We start from the raw sequence: 14,158 nt of genomic DNA, 5'->3' as shown, positions 1-14,158 counted from the left end.
ACAACACCAAATTAAGACTTGATTTTCGAGTAGAGGAAAATCTACTGTAGTATTATTGCTTTTACTTTCATGATAACTTATACTCATTGTTGTAACATGGGATGGCAGATGGGATGTGATGTGTTTATTGTTGACTTGTGTCATCTTTTGCAGACTTTGAAGAGGTACTACCAAAGGTAGCTGATCTGATTAAGAAGGCAGACTTTGTTGCAGTTGATGCAGAATTTACAGGCTTATCTTTTGGTGATACCACAAGATATTGTGAGCTGGACACTGCAGAAGAAAGGTTAGAAAATTGATAATTTATAGTCTTTGTTTTACAGTATTTTTAATGTATATATGTGTGGATCAGGTGTTTGCTTTGAAGGATGTGTGTGAGAAATTATTAGAACAACAGATGGATTTGTATGTGGCATTTATGGATCTGGAGTAGGTATATGATAGGGTTGATAGAGATGCTATTTGGAAGGTCTGAAGAGTATATGGTTTGGGAAGTAAGCTGCTAGAAGCAGTGAAAAGTTTTTATCGAGGATGTAAGGCATGTGTACGAGTAGGAAGAGAGGAGAGTGATTGGTTTCTAGTGAAGGTTGTTCTGCAGCAGGGGTGTGTGATGTCCCCATGGTTGTTTAATTTGTTTATGGATGGGGTGGTTAGGGAGGTAAATGCAAGAGTTTTGGCGAGAGGGGCGAGTATGCAGTCTGTTAGGGATGAGAGGGCTTTTGTGTGTGGTTGATGCATGTGACATATGGTAGGCGAGAGGTAGAGGTATGAGAAAAGGTAGTGAGTGCAAGGATGAAGTTAAGTCACTAATGAAAGAGAAAGGAGATGTATGGGATGTATGTGAAGGGAAGGTGTTCGAGTAATTGGGAGGTGCACAAGAGAATGGTACAAGAACTGAAAAAGATATCAGGATAAAGATGGAGTGAAAATTGATGAATTTTTGGGAGAATAAGCAAATGTTTTGAAAGGAAGTGAAGAGTTCGAGTAGAAAAAGAGAGTAAATGGGGCAAGAATGACGAGAGCGATAAGGCAAGTGGTAATAAGCAAAGAGGAGTTGAAAGGAGGTGGACTCTATTGAAGAACTGTTGAGTTTTTAAGGTGACAGATGAGGTTTGTTTGGGATAAGGTGGTAAGTGGAGTGAGAGTCATGGTAAATGGGATGGTGAAGAGAAAGGTGATAGTAAAAACCTTGCTTAAGTTGAAATGTGGCAGTGCCAGAACTTTTGATTTTCAGTATTTATTATTTGTTAAAAACTTTCTAGGCAATCTGATACTCAAATTACATTTTCTCTAATATTTTTCCAGATTGATATCTGTTGTTTTGAACCATAAAGTTTTTTTTTTTTCATTTTTAAGCTACTGCCTAGAAATAGGATTTAGTTTTTAATTCCTTGAATATTTACTGTAATATTTATTTGCCTTTCAGATATGCCAAAGTCAGAGAAGCTGCAAAGTCTTTTGGAATGATTCAATTTGGAATAACAACCTTTAGATACATTAGAGAAAATTCAGCGTAAGCATATTTACATTTTATGTATTTTTTTCGTGTGTTTTAATGCATGGAGAATATGATTTCTTTATTACTTTAAAAGTGCTTGATCAAGTATTATAGTGTATTTTTTACATAGAGCTGGCTCTCATCAACAATGATTAGCTGTTAGTTTATTTTGCCAAGAGATGCTGCTGTGAAAATATATAGTTAACCTTCAGTCTGACAGTCATCCCCTTTCTAAGTTTAATTTTTTCTTTTCAGTTGTAAGTGTAATGTCATTAGTCATTGAATATCCATTGTCAGTCATGATGAAAATAACAGACACTAAATATTTGATATCTACTGTGTAGCAGTGCTGTGGTATATGGTATTTTTTATTTCTCGTGTTTTTGTTTAGACCATATCTTTAACACTTTCAAAAGGTCTCCCTAAGCAATAAAATCCACTGAAATTGTGGGTTGAGTTTAAAGTGTTGATGATTATTGAGCATGGTGTTCTACAAACTCACTTTGTAATTGTGCTATTAGTTTTAGATGTAGTGTATAGTGTATATGATAATGTGGAATAATTGTGAAATAATTGAATGTGAAAAAGAGATGTAAGAAACAAAATATCTCAAATTGAAATTGTTTGTAGGCATTTATTGGCGATCACTACTAGGTTTTCACTCTACAGATAAGGGTTGGATCCCCTACAGGGACCCCAGAGAATTAAATTGCTAGTGAAAGAGAAAAGAAAGGTATATGTCATGCTTGTTGAGTTACACTATTTCTTTTGTCTTCGAAATGATTATATATTCGAGGCTCATTGGGGACTGTCTTCAGTGAGGAGTCCAGTTGTCTTTTGAATGCTTCTGTGGTTGTTACATGCATGTTTCTCATTTTTTCTGGTGTAGCATGAAACAGTGCAGAATTCCTCCACTCCATTTGACATGATATCTCAGTGAGTCAGTGGAACCTGTTCAAGTCTGATGTCTTCAAAAACCAGTTTCTGCCCATCTGTTTCTCCAAAACTGCTCAAAGCTTTCCCTTCTCCTTTGATGGCTCTGTAATTCTGCTATTGAACACTACTTTATTATTTTTTCCATACTTGTTTGCCATTTACCCATGTAGCAAGGTGGTGCCAAGAATGGGTTATGAAGACCCTTCTTTGTTTGGATGTGAGCTCTCAATTATGTTGATTATATATGGTGTTCCAGTTCTTTATTTGATATCACTTTTGGATACTCCATATGTATTATTGTTATGTGTGCCATTTTGTGTACAACAACATTGCCAGGTTGGTCAGTGTTCTGCTTCTTTCATTTTTTTTTTTTCCTTCAAAAGAATTTGGCTATATATCATGTGGTACTAGTGCTGACCTCCCTTTGTGGTGATTGATCTCTTTCTGTAAATACATGTGGGTAGATGCTGTTAAAGAATTGATTCAAGCAGTGTCTCATCACTTCTGTGATGACCTATTTTGATTTTGTCAAGCTTTTTGCAGCCTCATCCAAGAATAAAAGAAAGGATATTTTTGCCTGGCTGTTTGTTATAACTAGAAGAATAGGGTAACTGGGGGAACTGGTGTTACCAGATACAGCAAACAACAGAACAGTTAGCTTAATAACAGTTTTAAAGTATTCTTTAACACAGGTGCTGCAGACTTTGGCAGTAGAACAGATACGAATTGACAGCTAGGGAGAAGTCTCAGTGGCTTTTTGACCCCAAGTATAATGCTTGGTGACCCCACTTGGGGTTATAACCTCCAGGTTGAGAGATCTTGGATTAGGATAAGGGATAATTCAGATATAGTTGGTAGAGAAATTGAAAATCAGGTAAAATTGAAGCATTTTATTTAAGGAGATGGTGTAAATGGTCTCACTTTACTTATCTGTCTATTGTATCTCTGATGCTCATTCCCTTTGGGAACTCCCTCACGGGGCTGGCCACGGCAAAAGAATCTCATAACTATTGAACTCCAGGAACCACTTCTTAGACTTTAGTGCCTCACTCTGAACAGGCCACTGGCAGAGGGCAACTCTAGTGTAGAGTTTTCAGAGGCTCTTACCTAATGTTCCTACTAACTAGTTCTACCTAATATTCTTGCCTAATGTTACAGCCTACTACTATTGCTCCCAGCTAATGCTCCTACTTACTACTTCTACCTAGTGTTTCAACCAAAAGCTCCTATCTAATGTTCCTACCTACTACTGCTATCTATTGCTTGTACCATTTTGCCAAAAGGCAGGGATAGCGCAATGCGCTCACCATAGGAAAATCTAGAGTTATGAATAATGAGTTGTGTGTCTCACTTGACAGATCAACATCATTTGTTGAGTAAAAAATTAAGCTCTTCATAAGTGTGGAAATTCATATTTCATCTTGAGACACTGGGCATGGGTCGAAGGTACATGTGAATGACATTTCAAGATTTTGCTTACCTTATCCTCCACTTGGAAATGGAAACTGAGTGATGATAAATGAATAAATAGAATTCTCCCCCTACATCTTCATGATGTATACGGTAACCCTGAGGGGCAGAAGAGGATGGAAATCCTTCTCATCTGTATTATACTTTCTGAAAGTTGGAACAGAAGGATCCAAATGAGGATGTTTCCTCCTAAGCTCATTCATTTTTTTCCTTATGGTTTTTCAAGAAACGGTGAGAAAAGTAAGCAATGTTGCAGATGAGTAAGAATGCACATAGTTTATCAGTTTTGCTTTATTTCACTAATTTTATATCTGTATATCTAGAATAAATGAAATAACCACTTATTTTTCTTACAATTGCACAACTTCACTCTGTTTCATTGAGTCCTCTTTATTTGTTTTCACTATGTTGAGTATCTGATTGGTGCCTTTCATCCCTTACTTTTAGAATAGGATTTTCCTTTACTGTTTGGTGGTCTGTGATAATGGTAACTGCTTTCAGATATCGTCATGCAACATTCTGCTTCTACCTACTTGGAAAAACAGGAGAGATTTTATACTACGACAATAGCAGTCTTAGATTCTTAGCTGATAATGGATTTAATTTCAACAAATTATTTAAAAGTAAGTATTTTATGTAGATATGTGTATTATGTATATAGTATGCATGTACTACCTTTAAATGTATCCATTGCCCTCTCATGTGGACAAGCATAAGAGCATATGAGAGACCACTTGCTCCTATGGGGTTAAGCCACTGCTTCATCTTCCATAATATTTATGGCTAGCAGATGCTTGTGAATAGGGACCCACATCCCACCCAAGCCTATGATGTCATGTCATGTCATGTCATTAGGCTCCCTCCATCATTCATTTGCTGTGGTTTGCAGTGTTGACTTCGGTTTGTGTCATTGGTGTTTTGACCCATGGTTGTGGCCTTCATAGATTTTTTAATCTGCATCTTTTTCACATTTAAGTATCATTGATCCGAAATACTTGGGACCAAGAGGTCTTTGGAAAGTCACTAATTTCAGAAATAGTGTTTATCGTCTTAAGGAAACCCATATGTTAAACTATGAATTGTTTATATTTATTTTTTATTTTTATTATACTTTGTCGCTGTCTCCCGCGTTTGCGAGGTAGCGCAAGGAAACAGACGAAAGAAATGGCCCAACCCCCCCCATACACATGTATATACATACGTCCACACACACAAATATACATACCTACACAGCTTTCCATGGTTTACCCCAGACGCTTCACATGCCTTGATTCAATCCACTGACAGCACGTCAACCCCGGTATACCACCTCGCTCCAATTCACTCTATTCCTTGCCCTCCTTTCACCCTCCTGCATGTTCAGGCCCCGATCACACAAAATCTTTTTCACTCCATCTTTCCACCTCCAATTTGGTCTCCCTCTTCTCCTCGTTCCCTCCACCTCCGACACATATATCCTCTTGGTCAATCTTTCCTCACTCATTCTCTCCATGTGCCCAAACCACTTCAAAACACCCTCTTCTGCTCTCTCAACCACGCTCTTTTTATTTCCACACATCTCTCTTACCCTTACGTTACTCACTCGATCAAACCACCTCACACCACACATTGTCCTCAAACATCTCATTTCCAGCACATCCATCCTCCTGCGCACAACTCTATCCATAGCCCACGCCTCGCAACCATACAACATTGTTGGAACCACTATTCCTTCAAACATACCCATTTTTGCTTTCCGAGATAATGTTCTCGACTTCCACACATTCTTCAAGGCCCCCAGAATTTTCGCCCCCTCCCCCACCCTATGATCCACTTCCGCTTCCATGGTTCCATCCGCTGCCAGATCCACTCCCAGATATCTAAAACACTTCACTTCCTCCAGTTTTTCTCCATTCAAACTCACCTCCCAATTGACTTGACCCTCAACCCTACTGTACCTAATAACCTTGCTCTTATTCACATTTACTCTTAACTTTCTTCTTCCACACACTTTACCAAACTCAGTCACCAGCTTCTGCAGTTTCTCACATGAATCAGCCACCAGCGCTGTATCATCAGCGAACAACAACTGACTCACTTCCCAAGCTCTCTCATCCCCAACAGACTTCATACTTGCCCCTCTTTCCAAACTCTTGCATTTACCTCCCAAACAACCCCATCCATAAACAAATTAAACAACCATGGAGACATCACACACCCCTGCCGCAAACCTACATTCACCGAGAACCAATCACTCTGCTGTTTATATTATATTGTAAATTATAATATGAAATTGCAGATATTTTTTTTTTATCATCTTCCTACTCCCACATTGCTATGTTCACAAATTAATTCTCAACATTTTATTCTTTTACACATAGCATGCTGCAATTTATGATGTCCTCTGAATGGCAAGAAGATAACAAATATGAACAATATAAACTGCCACCTATTTACTATACACTGCAAGTCTCTCAGACATTTGCTAGATTGCTCCAGTTTTCTTCATTTACTCCAATAATTTATGTAGAAAACAAAGTACCTGTAATTTTAAAAGAGATGATGATGAAAAAAAATATTAACCCTTTACAGTAAACAGCAGCACTGTACTGTCCACTCTTATTCTCACACACACTGCCAATAAGTTGACTTTCTGGTATAATCAGAAGACTGCTTTGCACATGTGCTGTTGTTATGATTACAGATATTGTAAAACAGTAGTTCTTTTATCTTTCTTTCATCCCTATTCTTCATTTTCTGTTTTAGTGAGGTAGCATCAGGGACAGATTACTAAGCCTTTGAAGTTAACATTTGCTTGGTTCCTAACGTAGTTCCTTCTTTGAAAAAGTAAAATTACACGAGGGGAGGATTTCCAGCCCTCCACCCCTGCCCTTTTTAATGGCCTTCTACAACACATGTGAAATATGTGATTGTGATTCTTTAGTGACTATCCCCAGGGATTATATAACTTATAAAACATTAGAAAATCATTAAATGATAATCCATAGAGATGAGGGTGATAGGGAGGTTGTGTGTTATGTCTGTTGCCTTCCCTTCAAACACACCACCCCACAATATGCCCCTCATGCACACCACCATTAAGTTGACTTTTTGGTTTGGATTAATGGCTGCTTTGCACAGTTTTTAGTTTCACAATAGCTTTAGTGTGATGATAAGAAAACATTGATGAAATGGAAAAGTCATATCAATTGCTAAGCAGGATGGAAGAAGGAGGAGGAAGGGGAGTACAAGGGAAACAAGTGAGAATGGTGATAAAAAAAGATAATTAGTTTTCTGTAGTTGTTAAAGTCAGTTTGCGTCTAGAATGACTTGTCCCTAAGTTGACTCTCTGGTATGATTAGATGATTGATTTGCACATTTGCTGCACTAATTTTATGCACACAGTAGCAGTAGAATGGAACTAAAACATTTAAGAAATGGAAAAGAAATTTATATGAAGTGGCTGGGAAAATGCAATGCATCTGATGTGAATGATGGTCTTTGATATGTTTTGCCAGCAGATAAAGTCTTAGTAAATAGCAGGCATAACATTTCCCGAAAAGAATCCTTCATCTCTCCTAGTGACCCTTCACTTATTTCAAAAAGGCTCCTTTGATATTTGTAATTACTTATTTTTTTTTATTATTATACTTTGTCGCTGTCTCCCGCGTTTGCGAGGTAGCGCAAGGAAACAGACGAAAGAAATGCCCCCCCCCCCTACACATGTATATACATACGTCCACACACGCAAATATACATACCTACACAGTTTTCCATGGTTTACCCCAGACGCTTCACATGCCCTGCTTCAATCCACTGACAGCACGTCAACCCCGGTATACCACATCGCTCCAATTCACTCTATTCCTTGCCCTCCTTTCACCCTCCTGCATGTTCAGGCCCCGATCACACAAAATCTTTTTCACTCCATCTTTCCACCTCCAATTTGGTCTCCCTCTTCTCCTTGTTCCCTCCACCTCCGACACATATATCCTCTTGGTCAATCTTTCCTCACTCATCCTCTCCATGTGCCCAAACCACTTCAAAACACCCTCTTCTGCTCTCTCAACCACGGTCTTTTTATTTCCACACATCTCTCTTACCCTTACGTTACTCACTCGATCAAACCACCTCACACCACTCATTGTCCTCAAACATCTCATTTCCAGCACATCCATCCTCCTGCGCACAACTCTATCCATAGCCCACGCCTCGCAACCATACAACATTGTTGGAACCACTATTCCTTCAAACATACCCATTTTTGCTTTCCGATATAATGTTCTCGACTTCCACACATTCTTCAAGGCTCCCAGGATTTTCGCCCCCTCCCCCACCCTATGATCCACTTCCGCTTCCATGGTTCCATCCGCTGCCAGATCCACTCCCATATTTAATGAAAATACACATCGTTTTTATCTGATGTTACAATTTACCATATGGATATGAAAATGAGATAGATCTGAGTGTGGCTTTACAGTGGAGGGTGGTTGCACCCAGGTTGGTAACTGAAGGGTGATGTCATGTCAGTGTTAGCCCAGGCCACTTTCTTCATTGACAGTCAAGACAAATTTTTCATGATTTTATTTTCCACATTTCTTTTGTACACATGATGCTTTTCTTGTAGATGTTTGTTTTAGTTCCACCACAAGTACTGAGTTATGGATCTTGAGTGAAGAAAATGGTAGATAAAATCGCAGCCAGTACAGGAATGCAAGTACTCCTTCATCATCATCACTATAATCATCTTTTTAACTTGATGAAGAGTGTTAGTTGATGGATGAATTCTTATCATTGCCATTGTGCATGTTATCAATGGTGTTTTTACAATCATAAGATCCATATTCTTCAGTATTTCTTCAGGTTCATCATCTTTTGAAGCCTTTCCTCATTCCTCCTCAAGGTATTGTGATAAGCTGAGGGATTTTAATGTGCTATCCCTGCTGGTAGTACCTCCTTTAAGAACAATAAGGACCAGCCTGGTGTGCTAAATGTTTGAAAAAATAAAAACAGGAAAACATGCATAGCCATTGCTTATTTTTGGGTAAAAAACTGACTTGCTTACAGGTAATGAAAACAAGATATGACTGTGGCAATTGTACTTCATATGATTTTTTGAATGGTGTACTGCTTCACCATGTTTTAAAATTTTACATATTTCTGTTGTTGAAAGGAACTAATGGAATCTGTTTCAGTCAGACTTGTCAATTATAGCCAGTTATGTGTTACATTTATATATTTTGCACATATTATCAGTGAAATTCTATTAGATCATATGGATCTGGATTTTTTAATGCTGTATGCTAAATAAAGCCTCTGTGTCTCTGCGATGCTGCATGCTGCCATGTAAGATTCATTACAGTGCTTGAATCTCTATTGTTCTTCATTGCTCATTGCATTAATTAGTCCAGTGAAGTGGCATGCTATTGTTTCTGTATATTTTAGTATTTTGATATATTTTATAAGACTTAATGTTCTTGATTAGTAATCTATTGTACATTGTAATATGATGTTTTTTTTTTTTTTTTTTTTTTTTTTTTTTTTTTTTTTAAAGTTGGTGCACTGGAGGATGGAAACTTTAGACCAGAATGCATCGCTTCATTTCCTGTAGAAAGTTACCTTCAAGTTTAACATTTTTCATGTTCAAACTTTACTTAAAGAACATAATCTGTCTGAAAATCAATGGTTGCTAAGAATCTGAGTCAGTGAGGGTTGCAAGATGGGTATGACATACAAAAAATCTGATAAAATGTTCTCAGATGTAAATGTATGGTGTAGGTCTCCTTGTGTGAAATATATAGGAGATAGGACTGAGCAGTGAAGAATGAAGATACTGCGCTCATTTTGTGGAAAATTTTGATATATAAGTAGATTTCCTGCAGAGTGTGAGTTGAATTGTTTTGTTTTTGAAGGTGGACTTTCATACCTTTCTTTGATGGAAGAAGCAGAGACAAGAGCAAAATATAGTGTCAAGTCACTAGAACCATTGACGCCATCTCCTTTAAAGGTGAGTAAAATATATAGAAAATATGAATTGAAATTTAATATAGCCGTGATAATCCAGTAGATTAGTTTATTCAGAGCAGAATGTTAAGATTGGAATTTTCAAAAACTTTGTCCGATATGTATTATTGCATCTGCCTTTTTTATGAACTTTCTCCTTTATGCATTATTACATCAGCCTTTATTATGATATATGGTGAAAGTAAGTGAACCTGGAAAGGAGATTTGTGTGATAAGTACCAGGAGAGATTTAGTGTAGAATGGCAGCAGGTGAGAGCAAATTACGTGAGGGGACTGGGTGAGGAATGGGATGTGTATATGTTGATACGTATATGTATATATCATGTGTGTATGGGCATTTATGTATATAGTGTTATATATTAGTAGATGGGCCATTCTTTGTCTATTTTCTTTCGCTGAGGCAGGAAGTGGCGATTGGGTATAATAAAGTGATAATGATAATAGCTCATAATTTACAGCTTATGCTTGAGGAGATTTTTACTAGTGTGTAATGGAGATGATTGATATACATGAAAATCTGAAAAGCATACCTGCTTAAAAAATGGCTTGATATGGAAATTAAGCAGGCTATAACAAGATTTGACTTGATCAGAAAGGTTAGGTCAGACATATGAAACTGTGTAGCTCAGAAAAGTTAGGTCAGACATATCAAACTGTATTTTATACATTTGTTTACCAGAATGTAAAGAATTGATTGGCTGAATGACCATTTCTTTAGTTTGAACTGTGCTTGGGATATACTTCTTTTAGAAAAATTTCTCATGGTACTTGACATGGCTCTTAACTTGAAAATTCTACCTTTGAGCAATAAGCCTAATGCTGATGATTTTGATTTTTCCGAGCAATATTTCCATATGTTAATGATTAATTCCCCGTAACTGCTATGATGCAAACACCTCTGATGTTCTATGCAACCCTTTCACTGTATATCTATAGTTGAAAGGATCTCTTTTCAGGGCTTTGAGGCTCACAGGAGCCAAGTGTCTCATGTTTCTGTTGCTGTTGATTTCTCTCTCCATCATGACTTTACTGCCTTCCTGAGGTAATATTTTAGCCACTGCTCGTGTAGACTGTCAGATGTGTCCCTGCCACCAAGGCTTGGACCTGTGACTCATGTTCGTTTGCTGTTTCCCTTAGTTCCTGTGTAGAGACCAGTCATGTGAGGATTGACAGTTATGCTACCTCCTTCTCCCCTTTTCATTGTACCTTTAAGATTAGGTCTGCAGACCCCTAATGAGCTCTATTTCATTTTCTGTCTTTTCTTACCCTGTTTTCCTTCCACTCAAAGTGGCCATTACTGGGGCATAGTTTGTCAATCACTTTAAATAAAGAACTGGCATATGAGTACTGAAAAGAACAGAGAAGGGGGCCAGGTGTCGATATTCCCTCTAAGGCCCAGTCCTCTGTTCTTAACGCTACCTCGCTAACACGGGAAATGGCGAATAGTATGAAAAAAAATACATATAAATATATATGACATGGTGAAGATTTGTATGGGTTTTCAGAAAAGAAGAGTGAATGTTGGGGTGAAGAGGGTGATGCGAGTAAGTGAGCTTGGGAAGGAGACTTGTGTGAGGAAGTACCAGGAGAGACTGAGTACAGAATGGAAAAAGGTGAGAACAATGTAAGTAAGGGGAGTGGGGGAGGAATGGGATGTATTTAGGGAATCAATGATGGATTGCGCAAAAGATGCTTGTGGCATGAGAAGAGTGGGAGATGGGTTGATTAGAAAGGGTAGTGAGTGGTGGGATGAAGAAGTAAGAGTATTAGTGAAAGAGAAGAGAGAGGCATTTGGACGATTTTTGCAGGGAAAAAATGAAATTGAGTGGGAGATGTATAAAAGAAAGATACAGGAGGTCAAGAGAAAGGTGCAAGAGGTGAAAAAAAGGGCAAATGAGAGTTGGGGTGAGAGAGTATCATTAAATTTTAGGGAGAATAAAAAGATGTTCTGGAAGGAGGTAAATAAAGTGCGTAAGACAAGGGAGCAAATGGGAACTTCAGTGAAGGGCGCAAATGGGGAGGTGATAACAAGTAGTGGTGATGTGAGAAGGAGATGGAGTGAGTATTTTGAAAGTTTGTTGAATGTGTTTGATGATAGAGTGGCAGATATAGGGTGTTTTGGTCGAGGTGGTGTGCAAAGTGAGAGGGTTAGGGAAAATGATTTGGTAAACAGAGAAGAGGTAGTAAAAGCTTTGCGGAAGATGAAAGCCGGCAAGGCAGCAGGTTTGGATGGTATTGCAGTGGAATTTATGAAAAAAGGGGGTGACTGTATTGTTGACTGGTTGGTAAGGTTATTTAATGTATGTATGACTCATGGTGAGGTGCCTTAGGATTGGCGGAATGCGTGCATAGTGCCATTGTACAAAGGCAAAGGGGATAAGAGTGAGTGCTCAAATTACAGAGGTATAAGTTTGTTGAGTATTCCTGGTAAATTATATGGGAGGGTATTGATTGAGAGGGTGAAGGCATGTACAGAGCATCAGATTGGGGAAGAGCAGTGTGGTTTCAGAAGTGGTAGAGGATGTGTGGATCAGGTATTTGCTTTGAAGAATGTATGTGAGAAATACTTAGAAAAGCAAATGGATTTGTATGTAGCATTTATGGATCTGGAGAAGGCATATGATAGAGTTGATAGAGATGCTCTGTGGAAGGTATTAAGAATATATGGTGTGGGAGGCAAGTTGCTAGAAGCAGTGAAAAGTTTTTATTGAGGATGTAAGGCATGTGTACGTGTAGGAAGAGAGGAAAGTGATTGGTTCTCAGTGAATGTAGGTTTGCGGCAGGGGTGTGTGATGTCTCCATGGTTGTTTAATTTGTTTATGGATGGGGTTGTTAGGGAGGTGAATGCAAGAGTTTTGGAAAGAGGGGCAAGTATGAAGTCTGTTGGGGATGAGAGAGCTTGGGAAGTGAGTCAGTTGTTGTTTGCTGATGATACAGCGCTGGTGGCTGATTCATGTGAGAAACTGCAGAAGCTGGTGACTGAGTTTGGTAAAGTGTGTGAAAGAAGAAAGTTAAGAGTAAATGTGAATAAGAGCAAGGTTATTAGGTACAGTAGGGTTGAGGGTCAAGTCAATTGGGAGGTGAGTTTGAATGGAGAAAAACTGGAGGAAGTGAAGTGTTTTAGATATCTGGAAGTGGATCTGGCAGCGGATGGAACCATGGAAGCGGAAGTGGATCATAGGGTGGGGGAGGGGGCGAAAATTCTGGGAGCCTTGAAGAATGTGTGGAAGTCGAGAACATTATCTCGGAAAGCAAAAATGGGTATGTTTGAAGGAATAGTGGTTCCAACAATGTTGTATGGTTGCGAGGTGTGGGCTATGGATAGAGTGGTGCGCAGGAGGATGGATGTGCTGGAAATGAGATGTTTGAGGACAATGTGTGGTGTGAGGTGGTTTGATCGAGTAAGTAACGTAAGGGTAAGAGAGATGTGTGGAAATAAAAAGAGCGTGGTTGAGAGAGCAGAAGAGGGTGTTTTGAAATGGTTTGGGCACATGGAGAGAATGAGTGAGGAAAGATTGACCAAGAGGATATATGTATCGGAGGTGGAGGGAATGAGGAGAAGAGGGAGACCAAATTGGAGGTGGAAAGATGGAGTGAAGAAGATTTTGTGTGATCGGGGCCTGAACATGCAGGAGGGTGAAAGGAGGGCAAGGAATAGAGTGAATTGGAGCGATGTGGTATACCGGGGTTGACGTGCTGCCGGTGGATTGAATCAGGGCATGTGAAGCGTCTGGGGTAAACCATGGAAAGCTGTGTAGGTATGTATGTTTGCGTGTGTGGACGTATGTATATACATGTGTATGGGGGTGGGTTGGGCCATTTCTTTCGTCTGTTTCCTTGCGCTACCTCGCAAACGCGGGAGACAGCGACAAAGCAAAAAAAAAAAAAAAAAAATATATGGTAGAAATATGCATATTAAATGTGTAGGATATTTTAAATCTTTCTTGGTGAAGAAAACTGTACAGTGTGTAATTCGTTTAGATATGTGTAAAATGAAATCACATTTTTGCCACCAATCAGGTCCTGCCCCTGTCAATGCAGTGTCCTCTGGTACCAATATAAAGAAAATACTATTTTTTCTTCTTTGCATATTTCCTTCAATAGAATGTGGTACAGAAGTATTCTGTAAGGGAAAAAGGTTTTTTATTTCTTTTTTTCTTTGTGTTTAGGGAGCACACAAAACAGAAACCTTGCATGATGAAAGAGTTAAAGGATGTATGATGAGTAGAAAGAATGAGTAGAGGGATGAAT

The 14,158-nt window shown here is 38.7% G+C and overlaps 1 protein-coding gene across 1 annotated transcript in view; it reads left to right on the top strand.

Moving 5' to 3' along the window:
- Positions 1 to 14,158, top strand: part of LOC139757826 (poly(A)-specific ribonuclease PARN-like) — a 42,475-nt gene that overhangs the window by 1,719 nt on the left and 26,598 nt on the right. Inside the window, exons 2-5 of the mRNA XM_071678712.1 lie at positions 154 to 286; positions 1,427 to 1,513; positions 4,406 to 4,527; positions 9,796 to 9,890. Of these exons, the coding sequence (XP_071534813.1) occupies positions 154 to 286; positions 1,427 to 1,513; positions 4,406 to 4,527; positions 9,796 to 9,890 (437 nt within the window). The remainder of the gene's footprint in view (positions 1 to 153; positions 287 to 1,426; positions 1,514 to 4,405; positions 4,528 to 9,795; positions 9,891 to 14,158) is intronic.

Source organism: Panulirus ornatus, chromosome 28, assembly GCF_036320965.1.
Source record: "Panulirus ornatus isolate Po-2019 chromosome 28, ASM3632096v1, whole genome shotgun sequence".
NCBI classification, from domain to species: Eukaryota; Metazoa; Arthropoda; class Malacostraca; order Decapoda; family Palinuridae; genus Panulirus; species Panulirus ornatus.
This window is presented reverse-complemented; position numbering and strand designations above follow the sequence as displayed.